The sequence below is a fragment of the Muscardinus avellanarius genome, assembly GCF_963383645.1.
Source record: "Muscardinus avellanarius genome assembly, chromosome: 4".
Classification (NCBI taxonomy): Eukaryota; Metazoa; Chordata; class Mammalia; order Rodentia; family Gliridae; genus Muscardinus; species Muscardinus avellanarius.
The window spans coordinates 940,095-961,884 of NC_137789.1; the positions used below are offsets into that span (position 1 = coordinate 940,095).

A 21,790-nucleotide genomic window follows, 5' to 3' on the forward strand; every position below is an offset into this window, starting at 1 on the left:
CCTCCCAAGCGCGGGGATTACAAGTGTGTGCCACCATGCCCGGCGTCCTCAGCCCTTTTTACTTTTATTTACTTTTTTAAATTTTGGAACAGGGTCATGCTGAGTTGCTGAGGCTGGTGTCCAACCTGCAATCCTCCGGTCTCGGCCTCCCAGGTGTGGGCCACCCGCCTGGGTGTGGCGAGGCTCTGATGGGGCGTCTTCTGGTAATCCAGCCCTGAGCCGCCCAGCGTTACTGTTTGTTGATGTCTCTCCTCTTGAGACTGCCTCGGGTGTTCAGATCTTGGAATGCTGAGTCATTAGGAGCATCTTGAGTATTTTCAGGGTCTGGTGTGCGCGGCTTTGGCCGGCTCTCAGCCTGGCTAGGTTTGGACTGCCCTTGTGTCCACCTTCTTGGGCAGCGCTCCTGGTTCAGTGCCAGTCCTGGCTTTGAAGCTTGTGCCGTGATGTGTGGGGTTTTCCCGTCCAGGTGCAGCTCATCCCGGGAGCCAGCCTGGTCTGGGCAGCTGTGCCCGAGCTAAGGTAGCGCCCCAGCCTCCTGCACACCCCTGGCTCCCGCAGGCCGCCCCCAGCTCCTCCGTCTAGAACACCAAAGGCATTCTCTGTGATCTAGTTCCCTGTACTGTTGGGCAATGGCACCTAAAGGGTCAAGTGGGCAAGGTGAGAGGGGTTCAGCCTGCCCGGCCCTCTGCACACGGAGGCCAGGCTCCGAGGGTCTAGCCCATCATGGCACCCGCACCCCAGGGTGGGTTGCAAGGTAGGTCCAGGACGGAGCTGGGGAGGAGAGAGGGAACATGGCTGTCGCCCACTCTCCAGCACGCAGAGGGAAAAGGTGGGATTCTCTCGGGGCTTCCTGCTCATGTGCAGTGCTGAGGCTGCAGCCCCCTGGATCCAAGACCCGGCAGGCAGGCAGGCAAGAGCGAGCCCCACATTGCCACTAAACACACGCTGTCAGGGCTCTGACCCCAGCCCTGCTGCTCTGAGCTTTCCAGCCAGCTCCCAGGGCCGCTGTTCATGTTCTGTCCAGGCAGATTAGTCATGACTATTTGTGGGGAGAGCGAACCCAGGGGCATTCTACCTCCAGTCTACACCAGCCCGATTCTATTTCTGATTCTGAGACAGCGTCTCGCTAAATTGCCAGGCTGGCCTCACATCTGTGGTCCTTCTGTCTCAGCCTCCCAACTACTGGTATTACAGGCATGGGCCGCCCCGCCTGGCCAGCTGTGACTATTCTGACTTGACAAGTGGTCACCTGAGTCTTGGGGAGGTTAGCGTGCCCAGGGCTGGGCTGGGCACTCCAGAGCAAGCAACTCCAAGATGCAACCTCACCCGGAGAGTCCATGCTGAGACATGCGGGGAGAGGAGGCGGGACGTCTCTCTGAGACCCAGAGCATCCCAGGATGACACCCTGACAGGGCAGCCCGTCTCCACCGGCTGCACAGGTGGCTTCCGAACGGTGAGTAGCATGAGGTCTCCTGGGCTGCCTGGCCAGCAGCAGAATGGCCAGCAGGTCCTTTGTCATCCTTCTGGGATGGGGGACCGAGGGCCAACAGGCACAGCGGGGTGGGCACTAGCGGCGCCGCCTCACCTCCACCTCCATGGAATGGCGCGGGAGGAGAGGCGCCCGGCACATGTCATCGTTCAGTCTTCATACTCTCCATACTCGTGGTCTCAAGTTTCAAAGCAAAGTAGATTTTTATATCTGTGGGGTATCTTGACAAACATTTTCTCTGGTCTCAGGTGCCTGAACTCAAAAACCAAAGGGGGGTCCTAGGAAGGCTGAGAAGAAGGAAAGTGGGTGGGCATGGTGAAGCGGGCGTGTGGTGCACCTGCAGTCCCAGCACTCGGGAGCCGACACAGGGAGACTGCCAGCCTGAGGGCGACCTCTTAGCAAGACCTGAGGGGTGGAAGAGAAGCTCAAAGGCAAAACACCCCTGGGTTCAGTCCTCCATATCAAAAGATAAGGTGCCGGGCGTGGTGGCGCACGCTTGTAATCCCTGCGTTCGGAAGGCTGAGACAGGAGGATCGCGGTTCGAGGTCAGCCTTAGCTTACTCCTTAGTGAGGCCTTTTGCAACTCAGTGAGACCCTGTTTCAAAATAAAGAATATAAAAAAATAGGGCTGAGAGTGTAGCTCATAAGTAGAATGTCCCTGGGTTCCATCCCTAGTACCACGAGAGAGAGAGAGAGAGAGAGAGAGAGAGAGAAGGTATACCAATAGCGCCTGCCTCCTGAGTGGGTCTAAGTGCAAACAGAGGGATGTGTGTGAAGTATTCCAGAAATAGCCACAATGAGGGCACAGCGGGGCAGAGTATATAATTTTTCCTTTTTCTTCTTTTTTGGGATACCAGAGACTGAACCCCGGGGGCATTCTACCTCCGAGTCCTATATTTTATTCTTTATTTTCAAACAGGGTCTCACTGAGTTGCAGAGGTCTCACTAAGTAGCTGAGGCTGGCCACGAGCCTGCGATCCTCCTGTCTCGGCCTCTCGAGTCCTGGGATGACAGGTGCACACCATCATGCTCGGATCGTTTTTTATTATTTTTAGCATCCATCTGCCTTTCTTATCTAAATAGAAAATCCCCACCCCCACCCAGAAGGCCAAGGCATTCTTCTAGCTGAAAGGAATTAGGGTTGCTGGAGAAAGAATCTAAAGGACAGATGAGCTCACATGGAGACGTGTACCTTCAGAGCGAGCGAGGCACCAGGCCGAGCGAGGAGTCGGCCGGCCCCACGGTCTCTGTTGCCGCAGGCCACGTGTGGTTTCTCCCCAGCCCCCACACCTCCTCTTATTCTGGGCCTGCGATACAGAGACCACAGAGGTCTGCACCCACTTGGGCCATTAGCGGGTAGCTTCAGAACACCTCGCAGGAGGGGAGGCTGGCCAGGTGCCGCTTGCTTGCAGGACAAGAGGGAGGAGCTTCTGTGGGACGGAGCCGAGCCCTGGGGGCCTGGGGTCTGCAGGCCCAAGTAGGAGCTGACTGGGCCTGCAGTGGGACGGGTGGCCTCGAGGCACAGCAGGGCAGAGACTCTGAGAATCGGGAAGCACCTGCCCTCGCACCGGGGACCTGCCAACTCAACGTCCAGCAGAGCACTTCCCTCGGACCAAGAGGAAGCTGAGGCTTCTGCTCCATCAGGCCATCTGGGGCCCCCAAGGTGCGGAACCCAAAAGACCCTCCCGCTTTATACAAGATCCTGAGCAGAGCAGCCGCATCCGAGCAGTGAACCAGCCCCCACCCAGATGTGCCCTGCTGGGGTCTGCCCGGCCCAGTGGCGCTGACGATGTCACCAGGGGCCAAAGTCCTCTGGAAGGAGCTGCCCCTGTGGAAGCGAGATACCCTCACTTCATTCCTATAAATACCCCTCAAAGCAGTGCCAGCCGAGCGCGGCGGCGCTGCCTCTGGTCCCAGCTGCAGGGGAGGTTGAGGTGGAAGGGGGTTAGGTCCGAGTTCAAGGCTGATCTGGGCAGCACAGCGAGACCCCATCTCAAAACAAACAAGCAAACAAAATACAGCAGCACCCAGCTCATGATCAAGGAAACCAGGGTGCACTGGAAGAACAGCTCAATTCTGGGAACCCCAGAACCAACAGCGAGCCCCAGAGGCCGCCCCACAGCCACCCTGAAGCAGCCAGTCAGCACGTTCACGAGCAAGCCTGAAAACGTTGCCAGGGAACCAGAGGCAAGCGGTCTCGAACTGAGACGTCAGGCAGAGCTGGGCGTGGCGCACACCTGTGATCCCAGGGTGTGGGAGGTCGAGACAAGAGGATGGCAGGTTTGAGGCCAGCCTTTGCAACTTAGACCCTCAGTAACCTTGCAAGCTAATATAAAAAATTATTTTAGCTGGGCATGGTGGTACACACTTGTAATCCCAGCATTTGGGAGGCTGAGACAGGAGGATTGTGGTTCACTGACAGCCTCAGCTACTTAGTGAGGCCCTGTTTCCAAATAAAATATAAAATAGGTCTGGGAGTGTATCCCAGAGGTAGAAGGGTTCCATCCCCAGTACCACCAAAAAATAAAGAAAAAAGAAAAAGAAAGAAAAGAAAGAAAGAAAGAAAGAAAGAAAGAGAGAAAGAAAGAAAGAAAGAAAGAGGAAAGCAAGCCGGGTGTGGAGGCGCACGCTTGTAATCCCCACGCTTGGGAGGCGGAGACAGGAGGATCACGCAGGTTCGAAGCCAGTCTCGCTGGCTTAAGAGACCCTGTTTCCAAATAAAAATATAAAAATAGGTCTGGGAGTGTAGCCCAGAGGGAGAAGGGTTTCCAGGAACTCCAGTACCACAAAAAAAAATAAATAAATAAAAATAAAAAATAGAGCAGGGGGTGTAGCTCGGAGGTTGAATGCCCCTGGGTTCCATCCCCAGATCCAGAAAGAAGAAAGTGGAAAGAAAGAAAGAAAGAAAGAAAGAAAGAAAGAAAGAAAGAAAGAAAGAAAGAAAGAAAGAAAGAAAGAAAGAAAGAAAGAAAGAACAAAGAAAAGAAAGAAAGAAAGAGAGAGAGAGAGAAAGAAGGAAAGAAGGGGCTGGGGATGTAACTCGGAGGTAGAATGCCTTGGGTTCCATCCCTAGCACCACACACACACACAAAAGGCCTGGGATGTACCTTGGAATGTAGAATGCTCCTTGGTTCAATCCCCAGTACCAATAAAATAAAATAAATATCTGGGTGTGGTGGCACATGCTTTTAATCCTAGCATTTGGGAGGCTGAGACCGGAGGATCGCAGTTTACGGACAGCCTCAGCTACTTATTGAGGCCCTCTGCAACTCAGTGAGACCTGGTTTCAAAATAAAGAATAAAAAATAGAGCTGGGGTGTCACTCGGAGGTAGAATACCCCTGGGTTGCATCCCCCGTATCAAAAAAAAAAAAAAAAAGAATTCAGGTACAGAGCACACTGATTTCTGGAAGGCCTATAGAGCAAGTGTTGTGTGTGTGTGTGTGTGTGTGTGTGTGTGTGTGTGTGTGTCCACGCCCATGCTGGTACTCAGGGGCATTCTATGTCTAAGCAATAACCAGCATGTCAGAAAAATGGCCGTGGGGAGGGGGGAAGGCAGAGAAGTCAAGGTACAAGAGAACAGTGAGGCCACCCAGTTCCTGACAGCCGGGCCCCTCCAAGGAGGGGCTGGAGGTGGGCAGAGGACGCCCTAGAAAGGACAGTGGCCAGGGATATGCCGGAGCTGATCTAAGACGTCCATGAGGCCCAAGGGCCTCAGAGCAGAACTCAGACGCCCAAGGGCCAAGAGGCGACAGGCGGCAGAGAGGAGAGTCAGGGTGGCTCAGAGGAGCAGGAGGTGGGCTGATGGCTGAGGCCTCCAAGCCACGTGAAGCAGGATAGCGGGGCTGCACAGAGGAGGACCAGCCCCTCCCCAACCCACAGGCAGCGAGCAGGACCCGGGAGAGGGGGTGCTGAAGAGGTGGAGCCGTCTGAGTGGTCTCCCTGCTACCTGAAGATGCTCAGCTCGTCCCCCACCATGCACACGAGGAGGCGCAGTGGGCACGCTTGTAATCCCCGCGCCTGGGAGGCTGAGACAGGAGGATCACAGTTCAAGGGACAGCCTCAGCTACTTCTTAGCGAGGCCTTTTACAACAATGAGACCCTGTTTTAAAATAAAGAATAAAAAATAGGGCTGGGGGGTATAGCTCAGAGGTAGAATACCCCTGGGTTCCATCCCCAGTACTGCAAAAAAATAAAATAAAATAAAAAATCTCCATCTAGCCAGGCGTGGTGGTACACACTTGTAATCTCAGTAGTTGGGAGGCTGAGACAGGAGGATTGCCGGTTTGAGGACAACCTCAGCAACTTAGTGAGACTGTTTTTTGTTTTTGTTTTTGATTTTTGTTTTTGTGTGGGTTTTTTGTTTTTTTTTTTGTGTGTGTGTGTGGTGGTACTGGGGTTCCTGGAAACCCTTCTATCTTCGGGCTACACTCTCAGACCTGTTTTTATATTTCTATTTGGAAACAGGGTCTCTTAAGCCAACGAGGCTGGCTTCGAACCTGCGCGATCCTCCTGTCTCCACCTCCCAAGCACGGGGATTACAAGCGTGTAGCCCAGCTGAGACTGTTTTAAAATAAAAAATAAGCCAGGCGTGGTGGCGCACGCTTGTAATCCCAGCATTCAAGAGGCTGAGACCGGAGGATTGCGGTTCGCGGACAGCCTCAGATGCTTAGTGAGGCTCTTTGCAACTCAGTGAGACCCTGTTTCAAAATAAAGAATAAAAAAATAGGGCTGGGGGAGCATCTCAGAGGTAGAATGCCCTTGCATTCCATCACCAGTACCGCAAATAAATAAATAATAAAAATAAATAATAAAGCCGGGCATGGTGGCGCACGCTTGTAATCCCAGCATTAGGGAGGCTGAGACAGGAGGATCGCAGTTCACGGACAGCCTCAGCTACTTAGTGAGACCCTCCTCAACTCAGTGAGACCCAGTTTCAAAAATAAAGACTAAAAAATAGGGAAGGGGGTGTAGCTCAGAGGTCAAATGCCCCTGGGCTCCATCCCCAAACCTGCAAAAATAAATAAATAAATAAATAATAAAATAGGACCGGGAGTGTAGCTCGGAAGTAGAATGCCCCTGAGTTAAGTCCACAGTACACACACACACACACACACACACACACACACACACCACCTGCTCTCCAGGCATTCTGGAGATCAGCATGTTCTGTACCCTGTACAGTACATGAGTTGGGAAGTTCTGCTGCCAAGCACACACACGCCTTTAAACACTTGTTTTTCCTAAAGTTCTTAGCATTCTTCAAAGAGCATAATCTCCTCTGTGGAACAGTCAGACACACTCCGTGGGACCCTGGGAACAATACCCAGCAGTAAAAAAATAAGAAAAGAGGAGAATGTGGTCAGTGGGGTGGGCCCTGATCCGATCTGTTTGGGTCTTTATAAGAAGAGATCAAGACACAGGCACACAGAGGCCCCGCAGGGAGGCCGGGGACAGGACCGCGTCCACACCCCGGGGAGAGGCCACCAGCAGCCGCCCGTCCACGTCTCCACCTTGGACTCCTGCATGTCCTGCTCTTCATCCCCCATCTGTGGCCTTTGTTATGACAGAACAAATTCACACAGTAACTATTTTTAAAACAAGAAGGAAAACATTACACAGTGTCAGTTATTAGACAAGCTCATGTTTCTCTTTTCTGTCTCATCGGTTTGTAGATGCTATCAAAAATACATATACCATTCCTGCAGCTGGATTACAAGCATCTCTAGAAGAGCGCTGCATTGGGCGCTCTCCCTCCTCTGGTCTGGGCTGTGGTAGTGGTGCCCTGGCCTGGACGCTGAGCTGCCAGGGCCGTGCACCTGGAGTCTGACGTGCACTAGAGGTCGGCATGGCCAACACGTCACGGATTCGGGGCCCTCCCTAAGTCCTGAGGGTGGCACCTAAAGATTCCAAATCCATTCACATCTGCACAGACCCTCTGCCCAATGAGGCGCGTTCCCGGGTTAGGGTTAGGATGCAGGCGGGCCCCTGGGGCCTCTGTTCCCCCCACCACATGCACATGAATTTGGTTATGGGCAGAGGATGAGGAAGAGGAGAGGGTCCTCGGGGATTCACTTAGAACTGCCTCTGCAGAAGCTTCCCTGGACGCTCCCTGAGCCTGTGCCCTGCCTGCCCACTTGCCGAGGGCTCCAGGGAGCACTTCAGCACAAAAGGGGCAGACGCCATGTCTCCTGAGTGTGCGTCCCTGCAGGGACAGAAGCAGAGAGGAGAGGTGCACTGCGCCAGGCAATGAGCGGCCATGCTGCCTGGTCAGCAGACAGCTAATAGCCAGGGCACCTGCACTGGGCTCCCAGAGAGGGCCGAGCATGAGGCCAGTCTGCAGTGCCAGCTACAAGGCCTTCATGGTTAGGGTATTTATTTATTTATTTATTTACTGTTAATTGAACCCAAGGGCATTCTACTTCTAGGCTATACCTCTAGCCCTATTTGTTTTATTTATTTTATTTTTTATTATTTTTATTTTTGCGGGTCTGGGGGTGGAACCCAGGGGCATTCAACCTCTGAGCTACACCCCCTGCCCTATTTTTTATTCTTTATTTTAAAACAGGGTCTCACTAAGTTGTGAAGGGCCTAAGTACTGAGGCTGTCCGTGAACCATGATCCTTCAATCTCAGCACCGAATGTTGGGGTTACAAGCATGCGCTACCATGCTGGGCTTTTTATTTTGAAACAGAGTCTCACTAAGTTGCTGAGGCTGGCCTCAAACCTGCAATCCCGTCTCAACCTTCCAAGCGCTGGGGTTACAGGTGTGCACCACTACACCTGGCCATGGTCAGGATCTGGACTTCAGCGATGTTACCACTGGGGTGTCCCCAGCACCACCCTTAAGTTCTGTGACCCGCCAAAAGGGCTCCTGAGATGCAGAAAGCTGAGAGTCACAGGTGCAATACATCATGGTGAAGGCCACCTGTGCAAACCTCAGCAGCAAGGGCTCATGGGATGGCGCCCTGCGAGGCCGCCTGCGAGCATCCAGTTGTCCTGTCCTAGGTGGTCCTAGGTGGTCATTGGACAACGTGAACTTCCCCATCAGTGACATGTGACAGTGCATAGGCATACCATCAGCCTTGACACCCAGGCTGACCACCTGAGTAGCTGACCTCAGTCTCGCCCCTCCCCTCTGGCAGAGGTCAGCTGGCCATGGGCACCCAAGGCCCAGCCCCCAGTCACATTGTTAGCCGGCTAGCTGGTGTGGCCCCGAGTCCCACTGAACACAGACTCACATCCTGCAGCATATCCCCAGGGTGCATGGGGGCTCCTGGTGCTGATCCTGAGAGAGTTTCTTTGGGAGATGCAAGGTTCCGATTTCCCAAACCTACTGAGTTAACCCTCTCAGGCTTAGGGCTCTGAACAGACAGTCCTGGCGCTGGCTGAAGGGTACACAGGGAATAGTGCTGGTCAGCAGAGTCCTTGGGGTTTAGGTCTGAAGGGTGAAGGGGGCGAGCTGGGGAGGGTATCCTTGAGAGGGAGGGGCTGCATGCCAGGGGCACCTCCTGGCGGCTCCACTACTGCCCTAGGTGTGACCACTGTGGGAAGGAGAAAGTGCCTTTGGGGAGAGAAGATAGAAAATCGCCACCCCCAGCACTTTCTAATTATTTATTTATTTTAAAGGTACTGGGGATGGAACCTAGGAGCATTCTATCTCCGAACTACAGACCCAGCCCTATTTTTTGTTTTTGATTTTGAAGCAGGGTCTTCACTAATTTGCAAAGGACTTTCTGTTTCAGCCTCTCCAGTACTGGGATTACAAACGTGCAGCGCCACACTGGACTCCCCAGCCCTATTTTTACATTTTAAAACAGGGCCTTACAAGTAGCTGAGGCTGGCCTTGAACCTGAAGTCTTTCTGTCTCAGCCTCCCAAGCACTGGAATTATAAGCATGCACCATTACGCCCAGCTATTTTGAGGCTAACTTCAAAACTGAGATCCTCCCAAGTACTAGGATTACAGTTGTGCTTTTTTTTTTTTTTTTTTTTTTTTTTTTTTTTTTTTTTTTGCGTACTGGGGATGGAACCCAGGGGCATTCTACCTCCAAGGTACACCCACAGCCCTATTTTTTATTCTTTATTTTGAAACAGGGTCTCACTGAATTGCAAAGGGCCTCACTAAGTAGCTGAGGCTGTCTTGGAACCATGATCCTCCTGTTTCAGCCTCCCAACTGCTGAAATTACAAGTGTGCGCCACCATGACGGGCTCTTATTCTTTATTTTTAAACAGGGTTTCAGTAAATTGCTGCAGCTCTCACTAAATTGCTGAGGCTGGCTTTGAACCTGCAATCCTCCTGTGTCAGTCTCCCAAGTACTAGGACTACAGGCTACCATGTCCGGTTGAATTGTCCTATTTTTGAGTCTATGGGGCCTTCTACAGCCCAGTGGGTCTCCCTCAGTCCTTCGGGCCAATGACAAGTAGGCGGGCTCTCTACACCTGGCAAACTCAGGGCGGGTTGTAGCCGGACAGGACATGCCTGCGTGGCAGCAGGAGTGGGGTGGGAATGCGCTGCAGCAAGAAGGGCAGAAGGGCGGCTCCTGGAGCTGGGCCTGCACGGGCCGCAGAAACTGGGTTTTTTGTTTTTTGTTTTGGTGGTGGTACTGGGGATTGAAACTAGGGGGCATTCTGCCTCCGAGGTACACCCTCAACCCTATTTTATCTTTTAGTTTTGAAACAGGGTCTCATTAAGTCGCGAGAGGGCGTCGCTAAATTGGTGAGGCTAGCCGAGAACTTGCGATCCTCCTGTCTTAGCCTCGCAAGTACTTGGATTTCAGACATACACCACCATGCCCCGCTGGCCACGGAAGCTTCAGCGCGCCCAGCCGGGCCCAGACCGAGGCGGATCACCCGGGTGGAGAGCGGCGGCTACGGAGGAGGAAGTGCCTGCGAAGCCCTGCTCCACCGGGCTCTGCGGGGCGGGGCCTGGGCGCCGGGGCGGGGCCTGGGCGCCGGGGCGGGGCCCGGGCGGGGCGGGGCCGGGGCGCCGGGGCGGGGCCGGGGCGCCGGGGCGGGGCCCGGGGCGCCGGGGCGCCGGGGCGGGGCGCCGGGCGGGGAGGGGCGGGCGGGGCGGGGCGGGGCCTCGCCGCCGCCTGGGAGCCCGCTCGGGGTCCGGCCCGCAGAGGCAGCTCGGGAGGGCGCGTCGGCTCCACCCCCGGCCCCGCCGGCCCTCCGTGCGCCCGCGCCTCCCCGTTCCCGGAGCCGGGCGGGGGCTCGAGTCGGCGGCGGCTCCGCTGGGCTCGGGGCTGGGCGGCCGGGCGCGGGACCAGGACGGGCGGCCGCAGGGCGGCGGCTCGCTTCGCTGAGCCATGGCGGCCCCGGAGCAGGCGCCACGGCGGGCCCGGGAGCGGGAGAGGGAGCGGGAGGACGAGAGCGAAGACGAGAGCGACATCCTGGAGGAGAGCCCGTGCGGCCGCTGGCAGAAGCGGCGGGAGCAGGTGGGCGCGGGCTGGGGGCGACGTCGCCCTCCGGGCCGGAGGGGCGGGGGCTGCGCGGAGCGGGGGCGCCGGCGCAGCCTCCTGGCTGGCCCCTGGCCCTCGGCGAGAACCCCCATTCCCCGGGGGTCAGTCTTCTAACAGGACCACCTCCCCAGGGCTGGGATCCCGCTGACCAGTTGGGGATCACTCAATCCCTGAAACCTGCCCCAAACACCTGGGCCCAGCCTGGATCCCGCCCCGGGCTCCCGGGCTCACCCCTCCAGGCCCCCAGCCTTCCCAGACAGAGCTTTGGGCCTGCAGCGCACGCCTGCCCCGAGGGGGGTGTGGGCACCAGGTGACCACCCTCACCCTCACACCTACCGGGCGCACATCCCCCACCCCAGGTCAACCAGGGGAATATGCCCGGGGTCCAGAGCACCTTCCTGGCCATGGACACGGAGGAGGGGGTGGAGGTGGTGTGGAATGAGCTCCACTTCGGCGACAGGAAGGCCTTCGCAGCTCATGAGGTGAGTGAGGCCCGCCGCCCTGCCCCCCCCCCCCCCCCCGCCTGGCCCGCGACGCCCATGACGGCCCCTCTCCCTAGGAGAAGATCCAGGCCATGTTCGAGCAGCTGGCGCTGGTGGACCACCCCAACATCGTCAAGCTGCACAAGCACTGGCTGGACGCCTCGGAGGCCCGCGCGAGGGTGAGCGAGGGCGGTCGGCGGTGGGGGGGGGGGCGGGCAGGCGGGCGGGGCGCCCGGCGCCGTGCAGCCCTGGAGCCCGCCTGGCCTGCAGGTCATCTTCATCACTGAGTACGTGTCCTCGGGCAGCCTCAAGCAGTTCCTCAAAAAGACCAAGAAGAACCACAAAGCCATGAACGCCCGGGTATGGGGAGTGGGCTGGGGCACGGGCGGGTGGGAGGGCCGGGGTGGGGGTGGGCAGGGGTGGCAGGCGGCTCGCTGGCCGAGCCGCCTCTCCGGCCCAACCGACGAAGTCCTGCGTCGTCTGCTGCCAGGCCTGGAAGCGATGGTGCACTCAGATCCTGTCCGCGCTCAGGTGAGGAGTGGTCCACTGCCTGCCACTCCCCACACCACTGCGCAGCACCCTCTGACCTGGCTCCACTGGCCCTCTTCCCCCGCCTGTAGTTTCCTGCACGCCTGCAACCCCCCCATCATCCACGGCAACCTCACCAGTGACACCATCTTCATTCAGCACAACGGCCTCATCAAGATCGGCTCCGGTGTGTGGGTGCGGGCAAGGCGGGGAGGCTGGGCGGCGTGGGAGCACCGGCTGCCGTCCAGGGCCCAGCGTCCCCACCGTCTCCGCCACTGACCGCTCTTTCTCCTCACCCCCGCCCTGCGGCTGGTCCAGTGTGGTACCGCATCTTCTCCAACGGTTCGTGAGTCCAGGGGCAGGGAGGAGGGGTGCCTGGGCTGTCTGCTGAGCAGGGGCAGGGAGGAGGGGTGCCTGGGGAGGGGTGCCTGGGCCGCCCGCTGAGCCCTACGCCTCCCTCAGCACTGCCAGATGATCTCCGGAGCCCAATCCTCGCGGAGCGGGAGGAGCTGCGGAACCTGCACTTCTTCCCACCAGAGTACGGCGGTGAGTGCGGAGGGGCCGGCGCATCTGCCCCACCTGCCTGCACATGGGTCCTACTCGCTCTGCCTCTCTTTCCCGCTGTCAGAGGTAGCCGATGGGACCGCTGTGGACATCTTCTCCTTTGGAATGTGTGCCCTGGAGGTACTGGCCCCTGCCTCCTCACCCCCTCCAGCTGGGCTCCACGCCCTCTTACCTGTGCTGTCCCCCTTCATGTGGGCCGGGCCTTGCACCCCAGATGGCCGTGCTGGAGATCCAAGCTAACGGGGACACCCGAGTCACAGAAGAGGCCATTGCCAGAGCCAGGCACTCGCTCAGTGACCCCAACATGCGGGTAAGAGGCTTGCCCTGGCCGCGGGGGCTGACTTGAGGTGTCCTGGGTAGGGCCTGAAGAACTCTAGGCAGGCCAGATGGACATTGGCCAGTTAGCACAGTAGAGAAGTGCCAGGCAATTCACAAAGGCCCACTGGCGGGAGACACCATGTGAGCCTATGAAGAAGGCAGCACATTCTAAGAATGTGACTAGGGGTGAGAAGAGAGAGAGAGAGATTACCCTTCTAGAAAGAGAATGAAGCTTAGAGAGGCCAAAGGCCGCCACGCCCCGGGGTGGCACTGGTACCCAGGGGCCTGACTCCAGGTCCTGCCTTTCCCTCCCGGGAGGTGGGCAGGCTTGGCCTGGGTGGAGGGGCACAATGGGCAGGAAGGGTGGGTGGAGAGGAGAGGGCACACACGCGGAGCGGCTGGCTAGCCAGCAAGTCATCTTGAGTCTGGCCTGATTTGTGACCACCAAAAGGGGCTTGGCAGTGGCTTTCACCTGAAGCAGAGGTCACAGCCCCCACTTGTACAGTTCCTGTGAGTCAGGGAATTACACATGGTGTTCTGAGCACAGGTCCTGGCCCGGCTGCGGATGGGCCACCTTCCCACAGGATTGCTCTTGTGGCATCCCTGGGGAGGGAGGGTCGGGGCTGGTACCCCTGGGGTCTAGGGGCCTCTGCCACCGCCCACCTCCCTCCCTTCCCTTCCCCTCTCCTCGCCCCAGGAATTCATCCTCTCCTGCCTGGCCCGGGACCCGGCACGCAGGCCCTCTGCCCACAACCTCCTCTTCCACCGCGTGCTCTTTGAGGTTCACTCCCTGAAGCTGCTCGCGGCCCACTGCTTCATCCAGCACCAGTGTGAGGAGAGGGGCCTCGGGGAGGACGGCAAGGCGCCCGCCGGAGGGGCTCAGGCCCACCACCCTGCACACTCCTGTGCCCACAGACCTCATGCCCGAGAACGTGGTGGAGGAGAAGACCAAGGCCATGGACCTGCACGCCGTCCTGGCAGAGATGCCCCGGCTCCGCCGGCCCCCCATGCAGTGGCGGTGAGCAGCAGCCCCTCGGCAGCCAGGCCCGCCTGCAGCCGGCCACTGCTCATTGCTTTCCGCCCACTCCAGGTACTCAGAGGTCTCCTTCTTGGAGCTGGACAAATTCCTGGAAGATGTCAGGTGAGAGGTGGGATAAGGCTGGGGAGCAGGGCTGTCAGGCCCGAGCCCCCAGCCACACCCCTGTATCCCCAGGAATGGGATCTACCCACTCATGAACTTTGCTGCCGCTAGACCCCTGGGGCTGCCCCGGGTGTTGGCCCCACCCCCTGAGGAGACACAAAAGGCCAAGACCCCGACACCAGAGCCTTTTGACTCAGAGACCAGAAAGGCAAGTGCCCCCTCCGCCGCACCATGCTGCCTTAGACCGTCTCGCCCAGTGGGTGGCCTCTCCCAGGGCTGTTTCCCCGGCCCGGCCATCCTCCAGGAACCCAAGACCAGACCCAGGCTGGCCCTTGTGGGGGCTGGGTGCCCGCAGGCCAAGCTGGGCCGCCCCTTTCTCACAGCCCCTTACTCCTGCCCCCACCCCTCGTGTTCCCAGCAGCCTTCTCCAGAAGTCTCATCTGAGCCCAGCCCTGGGTCTGCGGGTTCCCCTCCCCTCACCAGCAAGCTTCCCAGGCCTCTCCCGCCAGGCCATGCTCATGGGGAGCCCCTCATGCTCAGCCCGGCCTCGTCCATGTCCATACACACTGGGCCACTGCCCTGATCCGAGCCGCCTCCACTCCTCACCTGGCTGCTGCACCAGCCCCTGGCCTGGTCTCCCCTCCTGCCTGCCTGCCTTCCGTTTACGGTGCGGTTCAAGTCCTGACAGTCCAAGCCGCCCAGAGAGCTCAGGGAGCCATCAGTCCCAGCCCCAGGCTCTCGGGCCTGTTCGCGCTAGTATCCTACGTGTCTGCTCTGTCACATCCAGGCTGACCTCTCTCCTCCCTGCATCCCACAGTTCCCTCCTTCACCAGGCATTCTCTATTGGTGAAAGCTCCTATTCAGCCTTCAGTGCCCAGCCCCAGTGCCCACTCCTTGAAGCTTTCCTTAAGGAGCCAGCAGTTAGCATTGAGAGCACCTTTTTGGGCTCCCCTTGGAGATTTCTCCCGTTTCTAATCTCTGCTGTCCTTTCTGGGCGCCTCTGCTGAGATCCAGCCCTTGTGGGTGACTTGGCCTCCCTGCCACCAGGTGGTCCAGATGCAATGCAACCTGGAGAGAAGCGAGGACAAAGGGCGCTGGCATGTGAGCGGGCCTGCGGGCAGGGCTGGGGAAGGCAGGGCACGCCCACTCGGCGCCCAGTGCGCGGTCCTGACCACGCCCTCCACCCCCAGCTCACGCTGCTTCTGGTGCTGGAGGACAGGCTGCACAGGCAGCTGACCTACGACCTGCTCCCAAGTAGGCTCCTGGGGCCGGGGTGGCAGGCCGGGCTGGGGAGCTGGAGTGGGCGCAGCCTCACGAGTCACCCCCCCCCGCCCTCGCTGCAGCGGACAGCGCCCAGGACCTCGCAGCTGAGCTGGTGCACTACGGCTTCCTGCATGAGGTGGGCAGGGTGCTCGGCTGGGCTAGGAGGGCGCAGGGTGTGCTGTGCCGCTCGGTCCCCCATGCCTCCCTCCCCCTGCAGGACGACCGGATGAAGCTAGCCACCTTCCTGGAGACTACATTCCTCAAGTACCGTGGGGCCCAGGCCTGACCCATCCAGCACTGGAGGCCCAACCCCAGGTGCTGCCCACTCGGGGCAGTCCATGGGGGAAAGAGTCCAGTTCTGCTGGCAGCAGCCCTCGCCTGTGTGCCTAGTTGCAAATGAACTTTGGCTGGGCCCTGCTCCTGAGCAGCCTGTCCTCCCGCAGCAGCATGGGGCCCAGGGTGGTGGGGCCCATCAGGGACTGAGGACCGAGGGTGGGGTCAGCCCCGGACAGATCTGTCAGGGGAGTGGTCGCCCAGTCAGCTCAGCAGCCATCAGGGACACCGAAGACCCAGGCAGGGAGCCTGCCCCTCGAGCCCAGCGGAGCAGCTGCAGAAGTCAGAGAGAGTGCTAGGTACCAGGCAGGGTCCGGACTTGGCCAGAGAAACAGGACAGAGAGCCCAGAGTCGGGGCCGTGATCAGCAAAGTCCCTGGTCCCACGTGGAGCAACTCTGCACCCCTCTCTGACCTCAGCAATTCTCTGAGACCAAGGGCCCCCCAAGGCCTTCCAGTGGCTGTTTTCTGCATTCCCTGGCCTGGGGGGTCAGAGGTCAAGCATCCTCCCGCACCTCCTCCCTGGGGATCCCCCCACTCAACTCCTGTCTCAGTCACGGAGGTCCAGCGCCTCGTGGACTCTGCCCACTCTCCTCAGCTTTCGACTGCCACTTCTCCAACTTCAACTTTAGTTAAACTATCTTAAACATTTTTAAATTGTATAAATTTAATCCATTCCAGTTTCTTTTAAAGCATTTCAAATGTCAAACCAGGAAGGCTCACTACTGTATTAGTTTTATATTGCTGCTGTAAAATTGATCACAAACTTAGTGGCTCAAAGCAACAGAAGCTTTGTATAATTTAGTAGGTCAGAAGCCTGGTACTGGTCTTGTAGCCTGGAATCAGGGTGTTGGCGGGTGCTGTGTTCCTTCCTGGAGGGAATCTGCGTGCTGCTCACTCCACTGTTGGTGGGGGTCCTCTTGTTTGCAGCGGGGAGGACCAAGGCCCCCAGCTCTTCATGGGCTGTTCTCAACTTCTAGAGGCTGCCCGTATTCCCTGACTCCTTTCTCCACCCTGGAGACCAGCAGCAGCAGGTTGACTCTTGGTCATGAATCAGCTGGTTCTCTGCAGTCAGGATTTTCTCCATAAAGACTCCTGTGATTAGGCTGGGCCCACCCAGACAGTCCAGGATGATCGTTCCCTCAAGGTCTGTAAGATAATCACATCTACAAAGTTCCTTTTGCCAGGTGAACTAATATTCACTGGGTCTTGTGGTTAGAGAATGGACGTCCTGGGAGGGAGCATTCTGCCTACTGTACCTCCCTAACCAAAGCCAAAACCAAACAAATTTGCCAAGGCATGTCAAATAAATTAAATGAACAACTATGTTGAATTTCAAGTTATCGTAAACATTCCGGTACTATTTATATGTTTTTAAAATTCTCATACCTTTTAACTAAGAAATTATAGATTTCAAATAACTTGCACATTCTAGGAGGAATCTTAATACTAAGCTATCTGCATGGTCTTAAACAGTTTGAGTGGCAAATATATAACATTGTACCAATTGATTGAATGGAACTTAAATTGATTGAACTTAAAAGCATCAATACTACCTTTGCTGCACTTACTCATGCCTACATTGAGTTTTTTAAGTTGCCTTTTTAGAGTTATATGCATGTTGTTTTAAGTACAGTGGTTTTAGAGGGCCAATAGTAAATGCCGTCTCCTGCCCTGATTCCTCCCAAATCCACCACTCTTCCTGAAGCTGCTTCTTGAAAGGAATTTGAATCCGTTTTTCTTAATCTACAAGCACGCTTTGGGTCCTGTTTATTGAATTAGGTGTCCCCAGGTCTCCGAGGGGGAAGAGGCATTTGCACCCTGGCCCAGCCAGCTCTATTCCCAGTGTGATGGGTGTTGCAGCTGCCGCAGTATTATTACAGCTTTGTTACTGTAGGTCTTGGCACAGAACAAGGTGTCCTAGGTTATATTTTCTTTCTTGCACAACTTTTTGTTTTCCCTGGAGTTAATAATTGTCTTTTTTTCTTAGTGTTCTGTGTGTGCCGTTAATTCATCTTTAGGTTCCCTTGCAGCGAGGAGTGGTGGTGCACACTTAGAATCCAGTAACTGGGAGGCTGAGACCGGAGGCTCGCGGTTCACGGACAGCCCCAGCTACTTAGTGAGGCCCTCTGCAACTCAGTAAGACCCTGTTTCAAAACAAAGAATAAAAAAATAGGGCTAGGCCGGGCGTGGTGGCGCATGCTTGTAATCCCCGCGCTTGGGAGGCGGAGACAGGAGGATCGCCTGGTTCGAAGCCAGCCTTGCTGGCTTGAGAGACCCTGTTTCCAAATAAAAATATAAAACAGGTCTGGGAGTGTAGCCTGGAGGTAGAAGGGCTTCCAGGAACCTCAGTACCACCAAAAAAAAAAAAAAAAAAAAAAAAAAAATAGGGCTAGGGTGTATCTTGGAGTTAGAATATCCCTGGGTTCCATCCCCAGTACCACAAAACAAACAAACAACAACAACAGATTCCCTTGCACACATGTGGACTTCCTCTCAATACTCAGGAGTCGGGCATAAGTGACCACTTAAGTTCTGTTTTCCTTGGAATCCCCACATGCCAGGCTGTGTCTAGGGCTGCTGTCGCCCGTGGCCCAGTCGTCAGCCTGGGCTGTCAGCACCACGGGTGTCTGGTCTTTCCTCCATATTCACCCCCTTTGAGCAGGGACATCTTCCAAGGTGCCTGAGCGAGGACGCAGGGAAGTGAGGAGATCTTTCTCGTGTGTCCTTATCCTAGCCTCACACTAGCTTGAGAGTGGCTCAGTTGCAGGGTTGGAAAGGCTCGGCCATTTGCTCCTCACCCCAGGAACTCCATGTCTCTTTTCTTTGCCCCAGTGCTTTGGCAATTTTCAGAGACTTTTTCATCTGTTGTTCAGAAATGGAAAATTTCTTGAGTTACTTCTTTGTTGATTTCTCCCTCTTCCTTTTTCCTGGACAATTCATTAAGCTACACTCCCAGCCCTTTTTTTTTTTTTTTGCGGGTCTGGGGGTGGAACCCAGGGGCATTCTACCTCCAAGCTACACCCCCTGCCATATTTTTTAATTATTTTGAAACTGGGTCTCACTGAGTTGCAGAGGGCCTCGCTAAATAGCTGAGCCTGTCCACGAACTGTGATCCTCCTGTCTCAGCCTCCCGAGCGCTGGGATTATGAGCATGCGCCACCACGCCCGGCTTCCCAGCCCTTTTTTAATTTTAATTTTATTTTTTGTGGTACTGGGGAGGGAACCCAGGGGCCTTCAACCTCTGAGCTATACCCCCACACCTATTTTATATTTTATTTGGAAACAGCTTGGCTAAGCTGCCGAGGCTGGCTTCAAACCTACAATCCTCCTGACTCACTTATTTTTTATTTTGAAACAGGATCTCATCAGGTTACCGCGTGCTGGCCTCGAGCCTTTGATCCTCCTGTCTCAGCTTCCCAAATACTGGGATTACAGGCATGTGCCACTGGACTTATCTGGACTTATCTTTTGAGCGATGCACTCATGTGGTTAAGAGCCCAGGCTCTGGAGCTAATCTGCTCCCTGCGGTGACATTAGCTGTGCCTGCACTGCCTCGGCAGGAGCAATGCAGATATCACCTCTGCAGAGGTTGCTATAAGGGCGGCGTGAGCTCCTGTGAGGTCAGGACGGTGCCTGGCACCAAGTACCTGAGTGCAAAGCCAGAGCTGTGGAGGTACTTGTCACAGAGGGTAGTACCTGAGGCTCCACCTGGTGGTGGTGAGACCCGCCCCGCTTCCCCAGCACACCACTGCGGACGCTCGGCCAGCCAGGCAGGCCCCCAGCTCGGAGTGCGATTATTACCATTTATGTTTTGTTATGCAATCAGAATGATTTCAACTTCATCTTTCAATGAATTTCTTATTCCCCTCTCATATTTTTCATGTGAAAGATCTCTCATTGGGCGGTGGCTCATGTTTGTAATCCCAGCATTCAGGAGGCTGAGACAGGAGGATCGTGGTTCACGGACAGCCTCAGCTACTTAGTGAGGCCCTCCGCAACTTAGTGAGACCCTGTTTCAAAATAAAGAATAAAAAATAGGGCTGGGGTAGAATGCCCCTGGGTTCTATCTCCAGACCTGCAAAAAAAAAAAAAAAAAAAAAAGGAAAGAAAGAAAGAAAAGAAAAAAAGGAAAGATCTCTCATTTAGTTTTTGTTTATTTGTTTGTTTGCAGGTCTGGGGATAGAACCCAGGGGCATTCGACCTCCAAGCTACACTCCCTGCCCCATTTTTTGTTCTTTGTTTTTCTGTGTGTGTGTGTGGTACTGGGGATGGAACCCAGGAGCCTTCTACCTCCGGGCTACATCCCCGACCTATTTTATATTTTATTTGGAAACAGGGTCTCACTAAGTTGCTGAGAGCCTAAGTAGCTGAGGCTGGCTTCAAACCTGTGCGATCCTCCTGTCTCAGCCTCCCAAGCTCAGAGATTACAAGCGTGGGCCACCACGCCCAGCTTGTTCTTTATTTTAATTTATTTTATTTATTTTTTAAATTTTATTATTTATTTATTTATTTATTTATTTTGCGGTTCTGGGGATGGAACCCAGGGGCACTCTACCTCTGAGCGACACGCTAGTCCTATTTTTTATTCTTTATTTTGAAACAGGGTCTCATTAAGTTGCAGAGGGCCTCACTAGGTGGCTGATGCTATTAGTGAACCGCGATCCTCCAGTCTCAGCCTCCTGAATGCTGGGATTACAAGCGTGCGCACCACGCCTGGCTCCAGTTCTTGTTTGTTTTTTGATGCAACATCTCTACCATCGCTTTCGCCCGGTTTTTCTTCCTCCTCTTCCTATACGGCCTTAGTTTCTTTCCTCCCCTCAAGTGATCAGCCAGCCCGTGATCCTGACGTCCAGCTGCACTTGAGTGTACACTGCTCCTGGCAGCTGGGGGTTACCAGAGTCTGGTAGGTAGGAGGCCAGGGTCTTGGCTGGGCCATTCTCCCAGTCAGCCCCAGCTGCCAATATTTTCTTTTAAGCTGGGAGCTGTGGAAGATAGGAGGTGGCTCCGGGGAGCCTGGGCGGCACATGTAGGAAGCCAGGCTCTGGGCAGGGAGGTGGAGCGGGCCAGGCCAGGCCGCCCTGCTCCCCTGGAGCTCACCTTCAGCCGCTCCTGGTCCAGCAACGTCCGCCGTCTCTGTGGCAAGAACAGAGAGAACCGGGCCTCCTGCTTTTGCTAGTGTGCTTCCGTGCAGTCCCTCAGAGCCTGAGACCCGCAGCCCAGCTGCTAAGGATGCTCTGCTGTGCACACTCCCTCTGCTCACCCCATCCTACCTCTGCCTTCCAGGGCTTTGCTTTATAAAGTTCCTTTCCTGTCATTTCAGAGGGGTTGCAGGAGGAAGGGGAGGAACATACTCTGCACTATTTTACTAGAATAATCTGTTTTTGTGGTTTTTTGTTTTGTTTTTTTGTTTTTTTTTTTTTTTTGCAGGTCTGGGGATGGAACCTAGGGGCATTTGACCTCTGAGCTACACCCCCTGCCCTATTTTTTATTCTTTATTTTGAAACTGGGTCTCACTGAGTTGCAGAGGGCCTCACTAAGTAGCTGAGGCTGTCCGCGAACCGCCATCCTCCAGGTCTCAGCCTCCCGAATGCTGGGATTACACGTGTGTGCCACCACACCCAGCCTCCCTGCCCTATATTTTATTCTTTATTTTGAAACCGGGTCTCACTGAGTTGCAGAGGGCCTCGCTAGATAGCTGAGGCTATCCGCAAACCGTGATCCTTCGGTCTCAGCCTCCCGAATGCTGGGATTACAAGTGTGCGCCACCACGCCTGGCTTTGTATTTTATTTTAAACTTCCCAGGGTTAAAGGGAGACCTGCCCAGCCAGGGAAGACACTTTGCTGCTTCAGACAGTTGATATAGTTTCTTCTCAGAGTCTTGGGATTGGACACAACCCACCACAAATGTCAGGGCAGCGCTTCCCATGCCGATGGACACCTGGAGCCTTTGTACAGCTCAGGGCCTCCAGGGACCCGTGCTAGTGCCACTCCTACAGGACTGCCTGGCGAGCCATCTCTTGGGGTACAGGTCCATTGCCTGTGTGTCGTCAGTTTAGGAAGCCACGCACCTTATCTACAGCCAGAGTACCCTGAACGCCTAGATCTCTGCTTTCAAAGCTAAGTGCGATGGAAGGGTAAGAGCCCAGCCGGGCGTGGTGGCGCACTCTTGTAATCCCAGCATTTGGGAGGCTGAGAAAGGAGGATCACG

General features: G+C 55.8%; 1 protein-coding gene across 1 annotated transcript; it reads left to right on the top strand.

The window, feature by feature from the left end:
• Positions 1-10,799: 10,799 nt before the first annotated feature.
• Positions 10,800-15,534, top strand: NRBP2 (nuclear receptor binding protein 2; the record flags this gene model as incomplete). The annotated part of the gene is made up of 18 exons (XM_080693732.1): positions 10,800-10,928; positions 11,312-11,434; positions 11,512-11,613; positions 11,705-11,794; positions 11,925-11,965; positions 12,055-12,149; positions 12,281-12,304; positions 12,425-12,508; positions 12,591-12,646; positions 12,741-12,836; positions 13,542-13,674; positions 13,760-13,862; positions 13,935-13,985; positions 14,058-14,193; positions 15,033-15,086; positions 15,176-15,239; positions 15,329-15,384; positions 15,466-15,534. The coding sequence occupies 18 exons, from the start codon at positions 10,800-10,802 to the stop codon at positions 15,532-15,534; spliced, it is 1,506 nt and encodes a 501-aa protein (XP_080549858.1).
• Between the last annotated feature and the right edge of the window lie 6,256 nt (positions 15,535-21,790).